This window comes from Nerophis lumbriciformis, linkage group LG25 (genome assembly GCF_033978685.3).
Source record: "Nerophis lumbriciformis linkage group LG25, RoL_Nlum_v2.1, whole genome shotgun sequence".
Taxonomy (NCBI): Eukaryota; Metazoa; Chordata; class Actinopteri; order Syngnathiformes; family Syngnathidae; genus Nerophis; species Nerophis lumbriciformis.
Window position 1 is genome coordinate 12,927,575 of NC_084572.2, and position 18,048 is coordinate 12,945,622.

Consider the following 18,048-nt stretch of genomic DNA (forward strand, 5'->3'; position numbering starts at 1 on the left):
TGACAATCTGGTTGCTTTATTATTAATTTTGCAGGACACAACCGGACCCATTCATCACTTTACTGCGCAGTGCACAAGCTACCTCTCACGCTCTTTAGTCGCCACTCACTCACTGAGGTCACTCAGCCAACACGTTGCCATTTTTGCAAACACACATACACTACTCTGGTAGGTTAACAGCTCCCCTGTTGTGCACATATTTATACATAACATGTAGATACGTAGACGCGCACACAGCTGCTTGGCTTGATGCCAAATATTAGCAGAGTTAAAGGAGCCATGTGTAATAATTTCATGTCAAGTCATCATTAATTAATGTCAAAAGGCATTAATAAATCATGTTCTTTTCGAAAACCTCTATAACTGATAACAGTAGCTCAGCCGGAATATGCTCATTTCAAAATTAGATTTACAGCCCCGACATCTTGTTATGGTTTTCATTTCGATGCCCCGCCATCCACCGTTTGACCAATTAGAAAGTCTGTGAGTTTGTCTCACACAGGTTGCCAGTTACGCAACGCCCTCTTTGTCTAGCTACTGCCACTGGTAAAGTTACTAAACATGTCAGACCTTAGTAAATCTAAACGACATTGTTACGATTCCCATCTTATTCATGACAAATCCAGGAACAAAACGAGGATTTGTATCGGGGAGGCCTTTGAAAGATGGAGACAATCGAAGGTGGAGAAGGTTTTTTCATTCGACACCAAATTTTCTAATTTCCTCCTTGATAGGTAAGTTAGGCATTTATGTTTTCTTATTACTTGTAATAAATGGAAATGGACATTTCGTATGTAAACTATATTGTCCAATGTCCAATGATCTTGTCTAACAAAGCTAGTATGTTCGTGCAACAACTGTGTAGGGTGATGGTGCTCAGTTCCTAGTGTAATACTCAGCATACTAGCAATGACACATCGACATATAGGCTAACGGGGGAAATATATGCCCGTTAGCATGTATGTCGATGTGTATTGGAACTGACAGGGCAAAATATATTTTCGACAAATAAAACCTATGTGCCAGTGCCTTTTTCCTTCTCAGTATGCTGATACGCTGAAAGAATGGGTTCCAACATTAGCTCGGCTGTCATCATGGCAATGTGAAACGTATGGAGACAGTAGCCTATAGGCATACCTAACCTTTCTTCAGAATCAGAATCAGAAATACTTTAATAATCCCCGAGGGGAAATTAAGATTATCAGAACAATCCCATTCAAGAGCAGACAAACATTACAGGGAGACAGAACAGGATCGCTGACGGGTCTGCCAACTTCCAGCGCCCCTTACAAAAAAGGTAAAAAAAAACAGGTAAACGCTGGGGAGGAGGGCAGCACGGGGGAAGAGGGGTTAGTGCGTCTGCCTTACAATACGAAGGTCCTGGGTTCGATCCTGCGCTCGAGATCTTTCTGTGTGGAGTTTGCATGTTCTCCCCGTGACTGCGTGGGTTCCCTCCGGGTTCTCTGGCTTCCTCCCACCTCCAAAGACATGCACCTGGGGATAGGTTGATTGGCAGCACACAAAAAATTGTCCCTAGTGTGTGAATGTGAGTGTGAATGTTGTCTGTCTATCTGTGTTGGTCCTGTGATGAAGGGGCGACTTGTCCAGGGTGTACCCCGCCTTCCGCTCGAATGCAGCTGATCCCCAGCTTCGGCCATCATACTCACGTCCGTTGTGTTCTTGAGCAAGACCCTTTACCCTTGCTCCTGATGGGTCGTGGTTCAGGCCTTGCTTGGCAGCTCCCGCCATCAGTGTGTGAATGTGTGTATTTGGACATTGTGTCTAAGCGCTTTGAGTACCATATTTTTCGCAGTATAAGTCGCACCTGCCGAAAATGCATAATAAAGAAGGGAAAAAACATATATAAGTCGCACTGGAGTATAAGTCGCATTTTTGGGGGAAATTTATTTGATAAAACCCAACACCAAGAATAGACATTTGAAAGGCAATTTAAAATAAATAAAGAATAGTGAACAACAGGCTGAATAAGTGTACGTTACCTGTGATGAGGTGGCGACTTGTCCAGGGTGTACCCCGCCTTCCGCCCGATTGTAGCTGAGATAGGCTCCAGCGCCCCCCGCGACCCCAAAGGGAATAAGCGGTAGAAAATGGATGGATGGATGGATATATGAGGCATAAATAAACAACTGAGAACTGTCAGGCTTGTCCCTGACAGTTTGGCCATGTTTTAGTTTTTCTTCTGCGTTTTGTCTTTGTTTCCTGTCAGCGCTCTTATTTTGGTAATTTCCTGATTATCTCCCTGAGTGCTTTTTCCCCTCAGCTGTGGCTGATTGGCACCGGGCCACACCTGGTGTCAATCAGCCAGCTGCTATTTAAACCGGCTTTGTCCTCCACTCTGTGCTGGATTATTGTCATTGTCGATGTCACTACTACCTGTCATTTTCGTTGTCGTTGTAGCTCTGTCTACTTTTGTTCACTCAGCTCATGTCATAGTTCCTTCATGTCACAGTAAGTGTTTTTGTTTCTTGTCCACAGTTAGCCTTTGTGCTATTTTAGTTCATAGCCAAGTTTGTTCTCCGCCTTGTGCGCGCCTTTTGTTTGTACCCTTTTGTTTGTTTTTTTGCTATAGTGTTAAATTAAATCATGTTTTCTCGCTCAATGCCTGCCGTCATCTCTGCATCTTGGGGTTCGTCACCAACATACTCTGACAAGAACGTGCCTGGTATGTTAACGTAGCATATTATGGTAAGAGTCATTCAAATAACTATAACATATAGAACATGCTATACGTTTAACAAACAATCTGTCACTCCTAATCGCTAAATCCCATGAAATCTTATACGTCTAGTCTCTTACGTGAATGAGATAAATAATATTATTTGATATTTTACGGTAATGTGTTAATAATTTCACACATAAGTCGCTCCAGAGTATAAGTCGCACCCCCGGCCAAACTATGAAAAAAACTGCGAATTATAGTCCGAAAAATACGGTACCTTGAAAGTAGAAAAGCGCTATACAAGTATAATCCATTTACCATTTAAACATGGAATTGATCAACTGGACTTTCAACTAAATAGACAAGATTTTGTCGATGAGAAGCAGAGGTTCGGGTAAAAACCTGCCTGTCCTGATTTCCGTCAAGGACGTGGAAGACATCTATCTATTTGGAACTGTCTATTCTTTGTGTACATTTGCTATTTTAAGCTAGATAGGCTCAATAGTATATGAATGGAGCATCGCAATATTATTTATGGAATTTGTAATAATACTTCCTCCAGCCAAAGAGTGTACACATTCATATCACATTAGATATTTGTATCAACTGAAGGGTTTCCCTGGATGGTAGCAGAATGCATGAAGCAAACAGAGGTAGTATGGCTTGTTGCAATAAATATATGATAGCAGGCTCAAGCTTTGAAATGTGTTATAGCATCTAAACCAGACTGAAAAGAAGACATGTCACTATTATCACTCCAAGCTTGTGGAAAGTTTTGTTTGAAAGACTGGAGTGTGTGCTGCAGTGTTTACATCAACACATGCCAACTAGTGTGTACTTGCCTAGTAGGGAATCAGTCTCCTCGCTTAGAATCCGCTCAATTACTGCTTCACATTGATTGTTTCCCACTGTTCACATTCATTGACGTCTTAACTATAGCACACAGGATGGTGAAAGCCCTCCTGCTGAGTCGCAACCTTTCATCAATGCTCATCTCTTCTCAGGTGTATTCTCGCCTAAAGGTCACTTTCTTGTCTGCTTAAGGGCACATCAGAATTACACTTCTGTATTAATATCAAGTTTGCATCGCTATTAAGTCTTTGTTCTGACACTGCCTCTTTAGGCCCCTTCTACGCTAAGGTTATCCAGGGCAAATCCCACCTGACCTCATCCTTGTCCACACACACACACGGCATAGTCACCTCCAGTGTTGCTTTGTGTGCAAGTTCTTAAATGTAACTTATCTGAACAATATCCAGTGTTGTGGTATTTCAATTAACTGGAATCCAGTGTGCTGTGGGGCCCTATTGTAGTGAATCACACCTGAGCCATCATAAATTAATCAAATCTTTATTGGACATGTGGAAGTACACAATGTGATAAAGAACAATTTACATCAATCAATCTAGGGATCTAGATATCTGGTCAGGACACTCCTCACTCTTTTGCCTTCACCTTCATTGTCCATTCGTTTTTGGTGACTTTATATACTCTGGACCTAGACGTTGAGTCTGCGGACAATAACTGATACAGTCTGCTTTGCCAGTCCAAAAGCATTCGTCGTTTTTCCCGTAGTCTTCCCTCGACGGCCAGGTAATACAAAGCACACGCTACCTTTTTTATCACATCCACGGGAGCCCGTATTCTCGCTGTCTCCCCTTTGACAAATGGACAAAGTTTTCTGGTAAGTAGAATCACAGCTGACCTGGACATTCGAAAGTTCTCTTGCCTTCTGAGAAGTGTTGTATCCCAAATAGCTGCAATCACTTTCTCTTAAAGGTATTCATGTGTGATTTCCACAAGCGTCTGTACATGTAGAAGAAGGAGAAACACGAGCACGTCTGGATGACTCACCTCCATCTTTCTAGTGGTTAGCTCCGAGTTATGAAACCGCTTTATTATGAAGCTGGCTGTGGCGCGTTCTTTCTGACGTCACTTCCTCTGCGAACTCAGTCTGTAAACGATCAATGAGTCCATACAAAGCTAAGAGCGGGAGATTCAAGATGTCATGATCCGTGGGCCGGTTCCTGTTTGTGCACCTCTGGGTTTGTTTTAGTTTCCATGGGGATTAATTGGGTTCACCTGCCTCTGGTTAGTGGTCGGCACGCTCAGCTGCTGTCAACCACTAATCAGAGAGCTATTTATTCACCTTGCTCGCCACGCACAGGCTGGCTTCATTCTGTCACGGCGGGGGGGTCGCAGCTTACTGCGAGGTTCGTTCCCCCGGGATGCAGACGGACCACTCCGGACAAAGCGTGCAGGTAAGAACATGATTTATTGTCGAAATCAAACAAGTACAAAAAACGGAAAACAAGTTAGAGGAAAAGCGTGCCGATCGCACTGGATGCTAACACTTAAGACCTTCAGTATATCAGTATGTGGAATTAAATTATGGAATGGATTAAGCAAAGCAATCAAACAATGTACTAATATGATCCACTTCAAGAAACTCTTCAAACTTAAAGTGTTTACAAAGTACAAAGAAGAAGAACCATGATAAACATTCTGAATTTATTTAACTCATCCATTCTTTCATTCTTTCACTCACAAAATAATCTTACTTATCTCAACATATGAAATGTAACTTACTTCACCAATTATTATTTATTTACTTATTTTATTGTGATTACTTATGGAGTATATTGTGAATAAATTGAGAACAGGAAGTGAACAAAAGTTTTAGCAACTGTTATGTAAAAGAAAAGGGGTAGGATTAAATAAGCTTTGCTTCTTCCTACTCCTTTTCGAACATGTTGAAAAGAGAAACTGGAGATTGTGATGTATCATGTTGTATACTTGCATGTTCGAAATAAACTCAAACTCAAACTCAAACTCAAACGCTAACACTTAGCATAGACTAGAGACAGGGAATACTCACGTAACAGTAGCAAGAAGCAAACAATGAAGCCACGCCGACTGACAGGCAAAGGCAGGCTTAAATAATGCCTCTGATTAGTGCTCGGGAAAGAGGTGAGCGTCCCGAACACCAATCAGAGACAGGTGGAAATAATAAGTAACCATGGTAACTAAAAACAAACTCAAGGGTGCACAAAAACAGGAACTAAGGGAGTCCAAAACTAACAGAAAATAACAAAACATGATCCGGGCCACGGATCATGACACAAGAAATACACGGCGCACTTACCCGTGTATAAAATTGTCCGGGGAGGGCGACCTTAAACGATGGTTTAGTGTGGCTGAAACGGGGCTTAGGCTAAATAATTATTTGTTTAAGGGGTTATCCGGCTTAGTGTAGACATAGCCTAAGACAACTTTTCTCCTGAGTATATCCTCCTTAGCCGTCAAGTTGGAGGATATACTCAGGAGTTGGTGGTAGATATTTTAGACCTTGTTGAGTATTTGCAATCAAGACATGCTGACCCCAGAGCATGGAGTAGGTAAAGTAGAGGAATTTATTGAAGTTTTTGGAGTTATTTCCACACTTTCAGACCAATATATTGAGAGACTAGTGGAAGTAACCAATTAGGTGTTAGGACCAGCCCAGTGACATTGACGACTGAATTTGACACATAAAATACATTCTTGAAGCGTTGACAAGGACGAAATGGGGAAAAATGAAATAATTAAATGTATCTTTGAATGATTCCTTAAAAGTGTCATTAATTGATTTGATAAGAAAATTATTACTTAAATCATTAATTAATGAAATAGATACATTTTATCCAGAAATAATTAATTAAATCATAATATAATGAAATCAATAAATAATAAAATTGTGAAATAATTAAATTAATAATCAAATCAATAAATGATAAAATCTAACTTTGAATCAGATTACTTAATTAAACATTTAAGTAATTGTTTAAAGATGTATTGATTTAATTTTGTCCCATTTGGCCCGCCATACTTAAAAGCGATCTCTTCAGTTCAGTCTAACTGCACATTTTTGCTTATGCATTCAGTTTGGCTTTAATAGTTACTAACTAAGCTTGACATTCGCTGCAAAGAGGAATGGGCAAAGATAGGTGTGCCAAGGGGTTAGTGAGTGTGCCTCACAATACGAAAGTCCTGGGTTCAATCCTGGGCTCTGGATTTTTCTGTGTGGAGTTTGCATGTTCTCCCCGTGAATGCATGGGTTCCCTCCAGGTACTCCGGCTTCCTCCCACCTCCAAAGACATGCACCTGGGGATAGGTTGATTGGCAACACTAAATTGGCCCTAGTGTGTGAATGTGAGTGTGAATGTTGTCTGTCTATCTGTGTTGGCCCTGTGATGAGGTGGCGACTTGTCCAGGGTGTACCCCGCCTTCCGCCCGAATGCAGCTGAGATAGGCTCCAGCATCCCCAACAACTCTGTAAGGGACAAGCAGTAGAAAATGGATGGATGGAAGGTGTGCCAAGCTTGTGGAATCGTATTAAAAAAGACTTGAGGCTGTAATTGCTGCCAAAGGCGTGCATCAACAAAGTATTGAGAAAATGTAGTGAATACTTATGTACACGTGATTATTTTTGTTTTTATTTCTAATAAATTTGCACACAAAAAAATGTTAAAACTTCTTCACATTGTCATAATGGGGGTATTGTCAGTAGAATTTTGAGGACAAAATGTTATTTATTCCATTTTGGAATAAGGCTGTAGCATAACAAAATGTGGAAAAAGTGACACCTTCTAAATACTTTCCGGATGCACTATGTAGTGTACAATTTAAATCAGAAGATAGATAATTAAGCAGGGTATCATGTCAAATATGTGCATTGGCTCAATAAAGGTTGGGGAAAAGTGAGCTAAATAATGTGTGTGCATATAGGATATAGAGGCTGCACACCAGCACATGTCCATTATGGCTTTAAATGAACCAACTCAGACTCAACGACCCGAGCCCTGCATAAGCTAGCAGCGCTGCTCCAGAGAGCTCATTTATGCCGAAGCCCCAACCCACCCTCCACCCCCCCATATCTTTCTCAGTGGACCGTCCATTAGCAGCCCTCATTCTACAAGACCAGTGGCACCATCTCGCTGCTGCACAGTGAGCCTCTGTAAATGGAAACGTGTCACCTGCCACTCTTTCGTGTGTGCTGGTAACCTACATCTACTACTGCAGTGTTTTTCAACCTTTTTTGAGGCAAGGCACATTTTTTTCTTAAAAAAATCCGGAGCCACTCCACCAGCAGGAAACGTTAAAAAAAGGAAACTCCACCAGGTCGTCGTGCCTTATTTTGATTTTGTTGGTGTTTTCCTGTGTAGTGTTTTAGTTCTTGTCTTGTGCTGTTATTTTGTTGGCCCTTCCTGTTTTGTTGGTGTTTTCCTGTAGCAGTTTCATGTCTTCCTTTGAGCGCTATTCCACACACCTGCTTTGTGTTAGCAAGCAAGGCTATTTACGTTGTTACTATCCTTCTTTGTGTGGACATTGTTGATTGTCATGTCATGTTCGGATGTACATTCTGGACACCGTAAGTTTTTGCTGTCGTCCAGAATTCTGTTTCTGTTTACTTACTTTCGTTTTGCATAGCCATTGCCTTTTCCTTTTCCATTTCCTTTCCCTTTCCCTTTTGTTCATTTTTGGTTTACGCATTGCATACCTTTTTACCTGCATGCTGCCTCCCGCTGTGGTCTGTATATTGCAATTAACTACCTGCTGCCACCTACTGACATGGAGTATTACGTGGTTACCTTGCCGAGTTTTACACAGCACAGACACTAAGCAACGGCACATTATTTGCAGATTGGAATTATTGATTTGCAAAAAATTTTTTTTTGGACCAACTCGGTAAAGTTGCATAATTTCCCACGGCACACCAGACAATATCTCACAGCACACTAGTGTGACGCAGCACAGTGGTTGAAAAACACTGTTCTACTGTATATCACTGCTTCTGTCAGCAGTCCTTCCCAGTAGAATATATTAGTATAGTAAAGATGCTCAGCTTAGCCAGTGTCGACGCAAAAAAAGAGATGAAGATGCTTCACATACTTACACAGCGATGCTACTTAATGCTTGTTCGTGTTTGAAGTTAAAGTTGCCAAATGGCGAGTGAAACCAAAAGCATGCAGGCCAAGGCAGCATATAATCGCTGCGAGGCGGCGGGAGGGACTCATGAATAATTTTGCCTTGCACTACATTCCACAGACTAATCATTGACCAGCGCTTAAAAACACACTTCTATCTTCCGTCTGATTAGTGAGACTCTTTCGCTCATTCTTCCTGCTTCCTCTCCGTCTTCTGTCCCAGATTCTGATTGGAGAAGTGACCGGTTTCTTTGTCAAGTCCGAGGCGGCTCAGGAGAAGACCATCGTGACCGCAGACTGCTGCTATTTCAACCCTCTTCTTCGGAGGATCGTGCGCTTTCTGGGTCAGTTGTGGTTTTTGTTCAACTCAAAGTCTGTGAACTAAGCAGGATGAAAGTTTCCCAGCAGGCATAAGACATTGATATATTATACATATATATATATATATATATACACATATATATATATATATATATTAGGGCTGGGCGATATATCAATATACTCGATATATTGCGGGTTTGTCTCTGTGCGATATAGAAAATGACTATATCGTGATATTCGAGTATACGTTCTCACGCAGTTGTTTTTTGCTGCGGGCATTACACTACAGGCTTTTCTCACTCTTTCTTGTATCTCATTCTTACAGAGACTTAAAACAAGCACACCTTGTTATATACGTCACATACTGTCTCACAGAGCAGAGAGGTAGCGGCATGGGTAACGTTAGCTGTGATGCTAGCGGAGTGGTGCGAGTGGTAATACGAGAGAAAGAAGGGGCCAATCTGGTAACAAATGAAGGAAGAATAATTAATTCCCAAGAAAAACAGCACAGGGTCCTTCGCCTGGCGGTAGTTTGGCTTCAAGCGGGAAGATGTTGAACGGACAACCGTAATATGTCAGGTATGCGGCTAAAGCGCTGCCACAAAAAGTAGCATTACTGCTAATTAGTAGCATCATTTGAAAAGTCACCCGCTAGAGAATGAAGAGTGCTTGAAACTCCGCATGTCAACATCTCTGGCCGGTGCCACATCAACAAAATGCAGAAGCAACCATTTCCACATCAACACCGTATGAAAAAAATAGTCAACAACAGAAGGAGATAACGTCCGCAGTAACCTACCACATAGCGAAGGACATACACTATTTGATTTCCTACTATGCAGCTCATTTTTATTTTACACTTTTTGAAATATCTTGTGTGACATCATGCACACAAGTGCACTTTATTTGTTTTAAACTATTGTAGTGGCGTTCTGTACAAAAAGTGCACTTTAATTTAGTGTTGTTTTGATATGTCATCTTAGTGACATCATGCACAAAAGTGCACTAATAGCTTGTTTTAAAATGTCTCTGACATTCTTGCACTTTCTGTTTTGGAATGACATGAATGTTAGTGCCACTGCTTAATAACTGTTTAATAAATACAGTTTTGGTAAATTAACTTAGTTGTGATTTCCCTCTCTGCATGAAAGTTTAAAATGAGCATATATTAATGCAGTATGAAGAAGAATGTTTTAATGTAGACACATAGAATCATCATACTGCTGTGATTATATGCATCAAGTGTTCATTCAAGGCTAAGGCAAAATATCGAGATATATAACGTGTATCGTGACATGGCCTAAAAATATCGATATATTAATAAATGGCCATATCGCCCAGCCCTACTATATATAATATATATTACACAAATGTGCTTTTTACAACTGACTTTGAAACATCATTGTAAAATAGTTGTATTGCTATATTGAGACAACATTGATGTCCAACGTTGGATCCACGTTGTTAGTTGGGAAATGACCAAATTTCAATGGTCAAATTAACGTCACAACTTGACATTGATTAAAAGTCGTCAAAAAGCATGTTGTTTCAACGTTATGTTTGAGTTGCTCTAATTTAACAAGTTTTCAACATTGTTTTCATGTGTTGTGACTGCTGGGTTGTCATGGGACTACTTTCACATGTTATGTTCTTGAGCTCAGTGGTTCTCAGATGTTTTCCACCAAGTACCACCTTAGAAATACTTGGCTCTCCAATTACCACCATGGTGACCAACATTAAAATACAGTAGCGTAGTAGGCCAAAGTACCGGTATTCATAAAAAACAAGGCAGAGGTTTTGTTCTAGTTTAACAAATATATATTCCATATCTTTTGGCCACCGTAACACACACCTCCCTGTGGGGGTGTTTAGGGCGTGTTTGACCGATAGGAGACCCCGGGGAAGACCCAGGACACGGTGGAGAGACTGTCTCCCAGCTGGCCCGGGCACACTTCGGGATCCTCCGGGAAAAACTGGATGAAGTGGCTGGGGAGAGGGAAGTCTGGGCTTCTCTGCTTAGGCTGCTTCCCCCGCGACCCGACTTCGGATAAGCAGAAGGAGATGGATGGATGGATATTCTTTTATTTGATTGATTAACAGTGTGATTTTTCTAAATTAAAATTAAAAATAAATTTTTTTTAGGCCAACACTACACGTATAGGTCTTACGTCAGCAACCAAGAAGAGCTTTTGTAACCTGTTTTGAAAAGGTTTTATTATAATTAATCTACCAAATAATATATTACAAGAATCGTGTTGAATTGAGAATCAGTTCTGAATCGAATCTTCACCCCCAAAACTGAAATTGAGGCGCCCAAAGATTCCCACTTCTACTTCTAACTCTTCATTTCACCTTTTACTCTAATGACTTTACTATCTTTGCCGTTGCTGTGGAAGAAGCGTTTCCATCTGTGATTTCCTCATCAAAATAAAAGTATACTCGCTTTCAAAATAAGAGTCATAAGATACATAGGAAAAACCGTAATACATTCACAAACCAGTGTTTTGACAGTATATCTTGTCAGATAAGATAAATGAGTAACTATACTCCACGAGAGTGTCCGCCCTGAGACTGGGAGGTTGTGAGTTCAAACCCCGGCCGAGTCATACCAAAGACTATAAAAATGGGACCCATTACCTCCCTGCTTAGCACTCAGCATCAAGGGTTGGAATTGGGGGTTAAATCACCAAATTATTCCCGAGCGCAGTGCATGCTGCTGCTCACTGCTCCCCTCACCTCCCAGGGGGTGAACATGGGATGGGTCAAATGCAGAGGACAAATTTCACCAGACCCTGTGTGTGTGTGTGTGTGTGTGTGTGTGTGTGTGTGTGTGTGTGTGTGTGTGTGTGTGTGTGACTATCGTTGGTACTTTAACTTAACTTAGTCAGACCTAATTTTATACACAGTTAAGCTGGACATTTGATTGTTTTTTTTATTTTATTGTTATAATAGCAAAATGGTTCCAAGTCAGCGTGACCGTCCAATTCCAATCCCCCACTTTCACATTGCCAGGCGTCTACTCCTTCGGCCTCTTCACGACCACCATCTTCGCCAACGCGGGTCAAGTGGTGACAGGAAACCAGACGCCTCATTTCCTGACGACCTGCAAGCCCAACTACACGGCTCTGGGGTGCCAGTCCTCGCTGCAGTACATCACCGAGCACCGCGCCTGCACAGGGAACCCTTACTTGGTGGCGTCCGCCCGGAAATCCTTCCCGTCCAAGGACGCGGCGCTCAGCTTTTACTCGGCCGTCTACACCGTGGTAAGAAAGGAATATTTCATAATAGTTCTCTCATCTTTGCTATGGTAAATAGGTTATACTTGTATAGCGCTTTTCTACCTTCAAGGTTCTCAAAGCGCTTTGACACTATTTCCACATTCACACACACACACACATTCACACACTGATGGCGGGAGCTGCTATGCAAGGCCCTAACCTCGACCCATCAGGAGCAAGGGTGAAGTGTCTTGCTCAAGGACAAAAACGGACGTGGCGAGGTTGGTAGAAGGTGGGGATCAAACCAGGAACCCTCAGGTTGCTGGCAAGGCCACTCTCCCAACCGCGCCACGCCGTCCCAACAATCATAAAAAACATATACATTTAGCTACTATTTTATTATTATGGGCCTGCTGCAATGCAAGCAGCCCATATTATTATTGCTCATACTTCAAACTTTATTATTATAGTTCCGCACGTTTCTCTTACGCTTAATACGAGACGAACCGGCCAAGGAACCCCCACATATGTTATACCGTCGGAAACGTCTTGTTTGCACCAACGGGGGTACTTTGAGTTGGAAACATTTTGTGTAACCATGGTGACACTTCACGAATAAACAAAAAAAACGGGCCAATGGAATGGGTACACACCCTTTTAATGGACGATTGCTCTGAGACAAACGCCAAAAAGACAAGATTATTTATATTAACATGCTAACTTTTGAGCTAACTTTACGTCGTTTTATCTAGTTACACAGCCATACACCTTACAGTCATATAACTTGGTATGTGACACATGCTAACTGACAGCATGCTAACGTTAGCCTTCTAGCATGCGAAAATTAACATGCTAGCTTTTTGAGCTAGTTTTGCAACACTTGTTAACTGTTAGCATGCAAACGTTAGCATGCTATCAAGCTAACTTAAGCATGCTAACTTTTCCATCTAATTTGACACTTTTCTCTCCATTTCCTCATCCATACACCTTACAGCTGTCATTGTCTTTTGATCATGTTTTGTTTGGCTACGTTCTGTTTGGTTTTTGGACTTTTTTTAGTTCCTGTTTACGCTCCCTTGTTTTGTTTCCATGACGACCATTAGTTTCACCTGTCATGTGTTCGGACTCACGCACCTGTCGTTAATCATGTCACTACTATTTAAGCCTGTCATTCTCAGTTGGTTGTTCTGGCGACATTGACATAATTATAGTTCATGCTGTTCTTTCAGGTCACAGTAAGTGTAGTTTTGTTTTATGTCCATAGTTTCTGTCCATGTGTTAGTTTTTGTTTTCTTAAGCCAAGTTTGTATCTCCGCTTTGTGCGCGCCTTTTGTTTGTTCTTTTTATAGTCAGAATTAAAAACATGTCTTTACCTGCAAGCCTTGTCCGGTCCAGTCGCTTTGCATTCCGGGAAAACAAACCACACCATAGTCCACGTCTTGACAACAGCCGTGTTACTTGAAATGTGAGACATGCTAACTGTTAGCATGCCATCGCTAGCACACATGCTAAGTGTCAGCATTTTAATGTGCCAATGCTAATGTTTTAGGCTAGCTCTGTAGCTCATTGTGTACAGTTACACCTAAAACTCTCGGATTCGGACACTCGGCACCATCTTCAAAGTACGCCGGCTTCCGACGACCCCCGGCCAGAGGTCCAGGGCACAGATAGCAGGCCCATCAAAATTTCGACGGGAATTTTCTATTTATTATTGCCCTTATTAGCCAGGAAGTGTTGCCTCTCATCTTCAAATCCCTGCAGAGTGAGCTCTCTTGTGGCGCATTCAGGTACTGCATAGCTCTGATTGGATTTCAGATGTACGTGACCCTGGTGTTCCGCACCAAAGGCACCCGTCTCACCAAGCCGACGCTGTGCCTGGTGCTGCTGTCTCTGGCTGTGCTCGTGGGGGTGGTGAGGGTGACGGAGCACAGGAACCACTGGAGTGACGTCCTGGCTGGGTTTGTCACCGGAGGCGCCATCGCCGCCTTCCTGGTAAGAAGGAGCTGAGGGTTTCGATGGGAGTTCTTTTAGTGGCTTGAGTGTCCTTTTTTAATTTTTTTTTGCACGTTTAGGTTTCCTGTGTGATCAACAACTTCCGGCCGGCCCAAACGGCGGGGCCGAGCCCTCCCGCGCCTGCGGCTCCGCATCCTTCGGAGACCCCGGCCGGTATTCCTCTGCTCAGTCTGCCTCGTGTTGAGAGTCCACTCGAAAAGTTAAGTGGCCACCAGGTAAGGGGTGGGCTGAAGAAGAACTAGACCCTTACAATTTGAATTTGATGCCACTAAAGAAGCTGAAATTTGGGGGTAAAAAAAATAGGACTTTGGTACCTTTAAACATGCATCACAACATATCATAACATGTAGGCAGCATAATTAGTTATTGATGGATCAATAATGTTACATTTGTAACTATTACCAAGTCTTATGAGGGCCAAACTCAAACTGTCCATTGTGACTTTTTTTGTCCCAAAAAATAAATACAAAAGTAAATTAGATAATTGAAATTTGTCAATAATCTCATCATTTTAAAGTTAAAAAGTTAAAGTCCCAACGATAGTCACACACACACTAGGTGTGGTAAAATTATCCTCTGCATTTGACCCATCCGGTACATCCCCATCTTCATTCCATGGGAGGTGAGGGGAGCAGTGAGCAGCAATTCCAACCCTTGATGCTGAGTGCCAAGCAGGGAGGCAATGGGTCCTATTTTTATAATCTTTGTTATGACTCGGCCGGGGTTTGAACTCACGACCTTCCAGTCTCAGGGCGGCCACTCTAACCACAAGGCCACTAAGCAGGTGGCCTTTCCACCAATGTATAACATTTTACAATTTTAGTATTTAATGGTCATTTAATGACAGTTGTCCCGATCATAGATCATATCAGGGACCGATACAGTAGGGAAGGAATTCATATGGCAACATTCCTGGGTGGATTTCGCATGAGAAGAAGGTGAGGGGTTAATCATTTTGCAATGGAGTCTGCTGAAAATGACGGAAAGCGGCACCTTTCATAGCAACTGACGCTGTGATTAAAGTTCAAATTGCCAAAAAAAAAAAAAAAATTTCAAAAGTAAATGTCGCGGTATTAAGGCCACAGTATGATATTATTGTGGAATATGTCCAAAACAAGGCTTGGTAAAAATGCCATAGTGTGTAAAATGAAGTCTCCGGAATGTTTCGGATGAACACGCTTACTGTAATTGAACACAAACATTTTGCTAAAATGTTCTAATGATATTTTTTACGACTAACAAGTATTTCTAAGTGCAAATAATTGTGCAGGAACATCTAATGTTTCAATAAAATATTTAAAAGAACAATTTACAGTTGATGTCTTTAAAGCAGGGGTGTCGAACTCATTCTAGATCGGGGGCCACATGGAGACAAATCTACTCCCAAGGTAAACTCACGACATGATAACTTAAAAATAAAGACAACTTCAGATTGTTTTCTTTGTTTAAAAATAGAACAAGCACATTCTGAAAGTGTAGAAATCATAATGTTGGGTGTTTTTTTACACTTATAGTATTCTATCTTTATTTGTCGTTATTTATATTTTCTGAATAAATGATGTGATAATGTTCATCAGTCAACTCATTGGTGTTCATTTTCAATCAAGATAAATAAATTATATCAAAATCAAATTACAGGATGTTATTTATGAAGTTTGATCATTTTCCTCGACTGATGTACTAACATCATGTGGTTTTTGTACATATGTAGCATCATCTACAAAGATACAAAGAATTTCTATTGCGACATCTAGTGGACACATTTAGAACAGCAGTTTCTTTCATTCAAAAACTTCAGGTTAATTTTTATACTCAGCAAACTCATCCCTCGGGCCGGATAAAACCTGTTCATGGGCCTGATCCGGCCCTCGGGCCGTACGTTTGACACCCCTGATTTAAAGTAACAATGTAAATATCCAGTGTAAAACAATAATGTACATTTTAGTGTCTTTCAACTTTTATTTACATTGTGACATTTTTTATATCAGTCTGGAAAATGTTTCTCGGAAAATTTTATTTAGAGTACAACTTCGCTGGCTTCAAATATCTATTCTGTGTGACTGTTTAGCCCTGCTTTCCACCCGAGTGCAACTGGAATAGCCTCCGGCTTCCCCGCGACAAGCGGTAGAAAAACATATATATGCATTAAAGATGTACCAAGTAGCTTTTTAGTTTACTCGTATTTCTCGCGTTGAACATTTTTTGGGGGGTGAACTGCTGGCTCTGTGTCTCCTTGGAAACGCTCTAAACGAATATGGCGCGCTTTGCTTTGCCGAAAGCAGACTTTCTTACCTCCGCTAAAAGCTTATGTTTTGGCCTGGGCTTGTTCGTCTGTCTGCTAGCAACATAACTCAACCAGTTATGGACAGATTTAATTTAAAAAAAAAAAACATTCCTTTTGTCTACAATGAGTGCGAACACACTTCACTTCCTGCTTCACATCACAGTATTATTGAGAAGACTTTGAAACGAAAATACCACAGTATTTATAATAGTTATGTCTCTAGTGGATGGTGCACCCCCCTTAAACCTCTAAAGGCTTAGTGGCCACATGCGTGGACAGCACCTTTTAGCTCTTATTTCCAAAATTGTGTACACTTCTGAATTGGGGTCTTATGTGCTTATGTGGACACTTATACTGCCATCTGTTGGTGTCAGAAGAGTATAACATGCAATGGAATTTGGAAGAAAAAAAAGTGTAAAAATAAGAATTAGCATGTCACTAAAAATGAAGTACACGTTTGTTACTTTTGGACTAAGTACATCATATAAAAAGATGATTCTTATTTTTTATTCTAATTAATAAGCCCAAATAGCAAAGAGATATATAAAAAAAGCATGTAAACAAACAGCTTGGGCCTTAGGAGGTTAAATCATCACGTTTCATGTGTCAGGTAAACCGCAACAATCACGGCCATATGAATCCCCTTCCTCCTGTATTTGCATTTTTGAAACTGATCTTTACTGCAGTGTGCCAGTGCTGACATGGCTAAAGATTGTGCTCGCGTGAAAGATTCCTTCCAAAGGTCTGCACGCTCAGGGAGACACAATCACATTTCCTTATTCCTCGTTACACACATGCAGGAGTTGCATAAATTCCAGGAGGGTGCGTGTCTTGCCAGAACTCCGGCTCCTCGAGTTTGAGAACAAGCTGCAACGAACCACGGTGTGCGAATCCGCTTCTAAGATAGTAATAAAGAAAGTAACATTATCACTGGAGGACTAAAGGAAAAGGAATGGCTAAGTTAACCACCAAAGCTTCTGTGTAAAGTCGGGGTGATAGATCCAGATGTTGATACTATTAATTAGTTATACAATATCAGTGTATAAACATTACTAAAGTGAGAAGAGCAATCTTTTTCTTGTTACAAAATAATTTGTTGTTATTGTTTTCAAACTCAGGGAGTAAGTCTCTGGATATAGGGAAGTGAATTATATTTATATAGCGCTTTTTCTCTAGTGACTCAAAGCACTTTACATAGTGAAACCCAATATCTAAGTGACATTTAAACCAGTGTGGGTGGCACTGGGGGCAGGTGGGTAAAGTGTCTTGCCCAAGGACACAACGGCAGTGACTAGGATGGCAGAAGCTGGGATCAAACCTGGAACCTTCAAGTTGCTGGCACGGCCACTCTACCAACCGAGCTATACCGCCCCAGGGTATATAGGAAGGCTTAAATACAATTGTATGTACAAATGTGGTATCGTATTTTTTGGACTATAAGTTGCATTTTTTTTCATAGTTTGGCCGGGCTCCAGTGCGACTTATATATGTTTTTTTCCTTTTTTATTATGCATTTTCGGCAGGTGCGACTTATACTCCGAAAAATACGGTACTTGCGCGAGAACA

At 41.3% G+C, this 18,048-nt stretch overlaps 1 protein-coding gene across 5 annotated transcripts in view; it reads left to right on the top strand.

Moving 5' to 3' along the window:
• Window positions 1-18,048, top strand: part of plppr2b (phospholipid phosphatase related 2b) — a 165,285-nt gene that overhangs the window by 139,809 nt on the left and 7,428 nt on the right. For 4 of the 5 annotated variants that reach the window (XM_061983765.1, XM_061983764.1, XM_061983761.1 and 1 more), the window contains exons 4-7: window positions 8,870-8,990; window positions 11,980-12,230; window positions 14,001-14,177; window positions 14,258-14,397. In XM_061983765.1, coding sequence (XP_061839749.1) covers window positions 8,870-8,990; window positions 11,980-12,230; window positions 14,001-14,177; window positions 14,258-14,397 — 689 coding nt within the window. Of the gene's footprint in view, window positions 1-8,869; window positions 8,991-11,979; window positions 12,231-14,000; window positions 14,178-14,257; window positions 14,414-18,048 lie in introns of all 5 variants that reach the window. The other variant, XM_061983762.1, reaches the window with a different exon arrangement.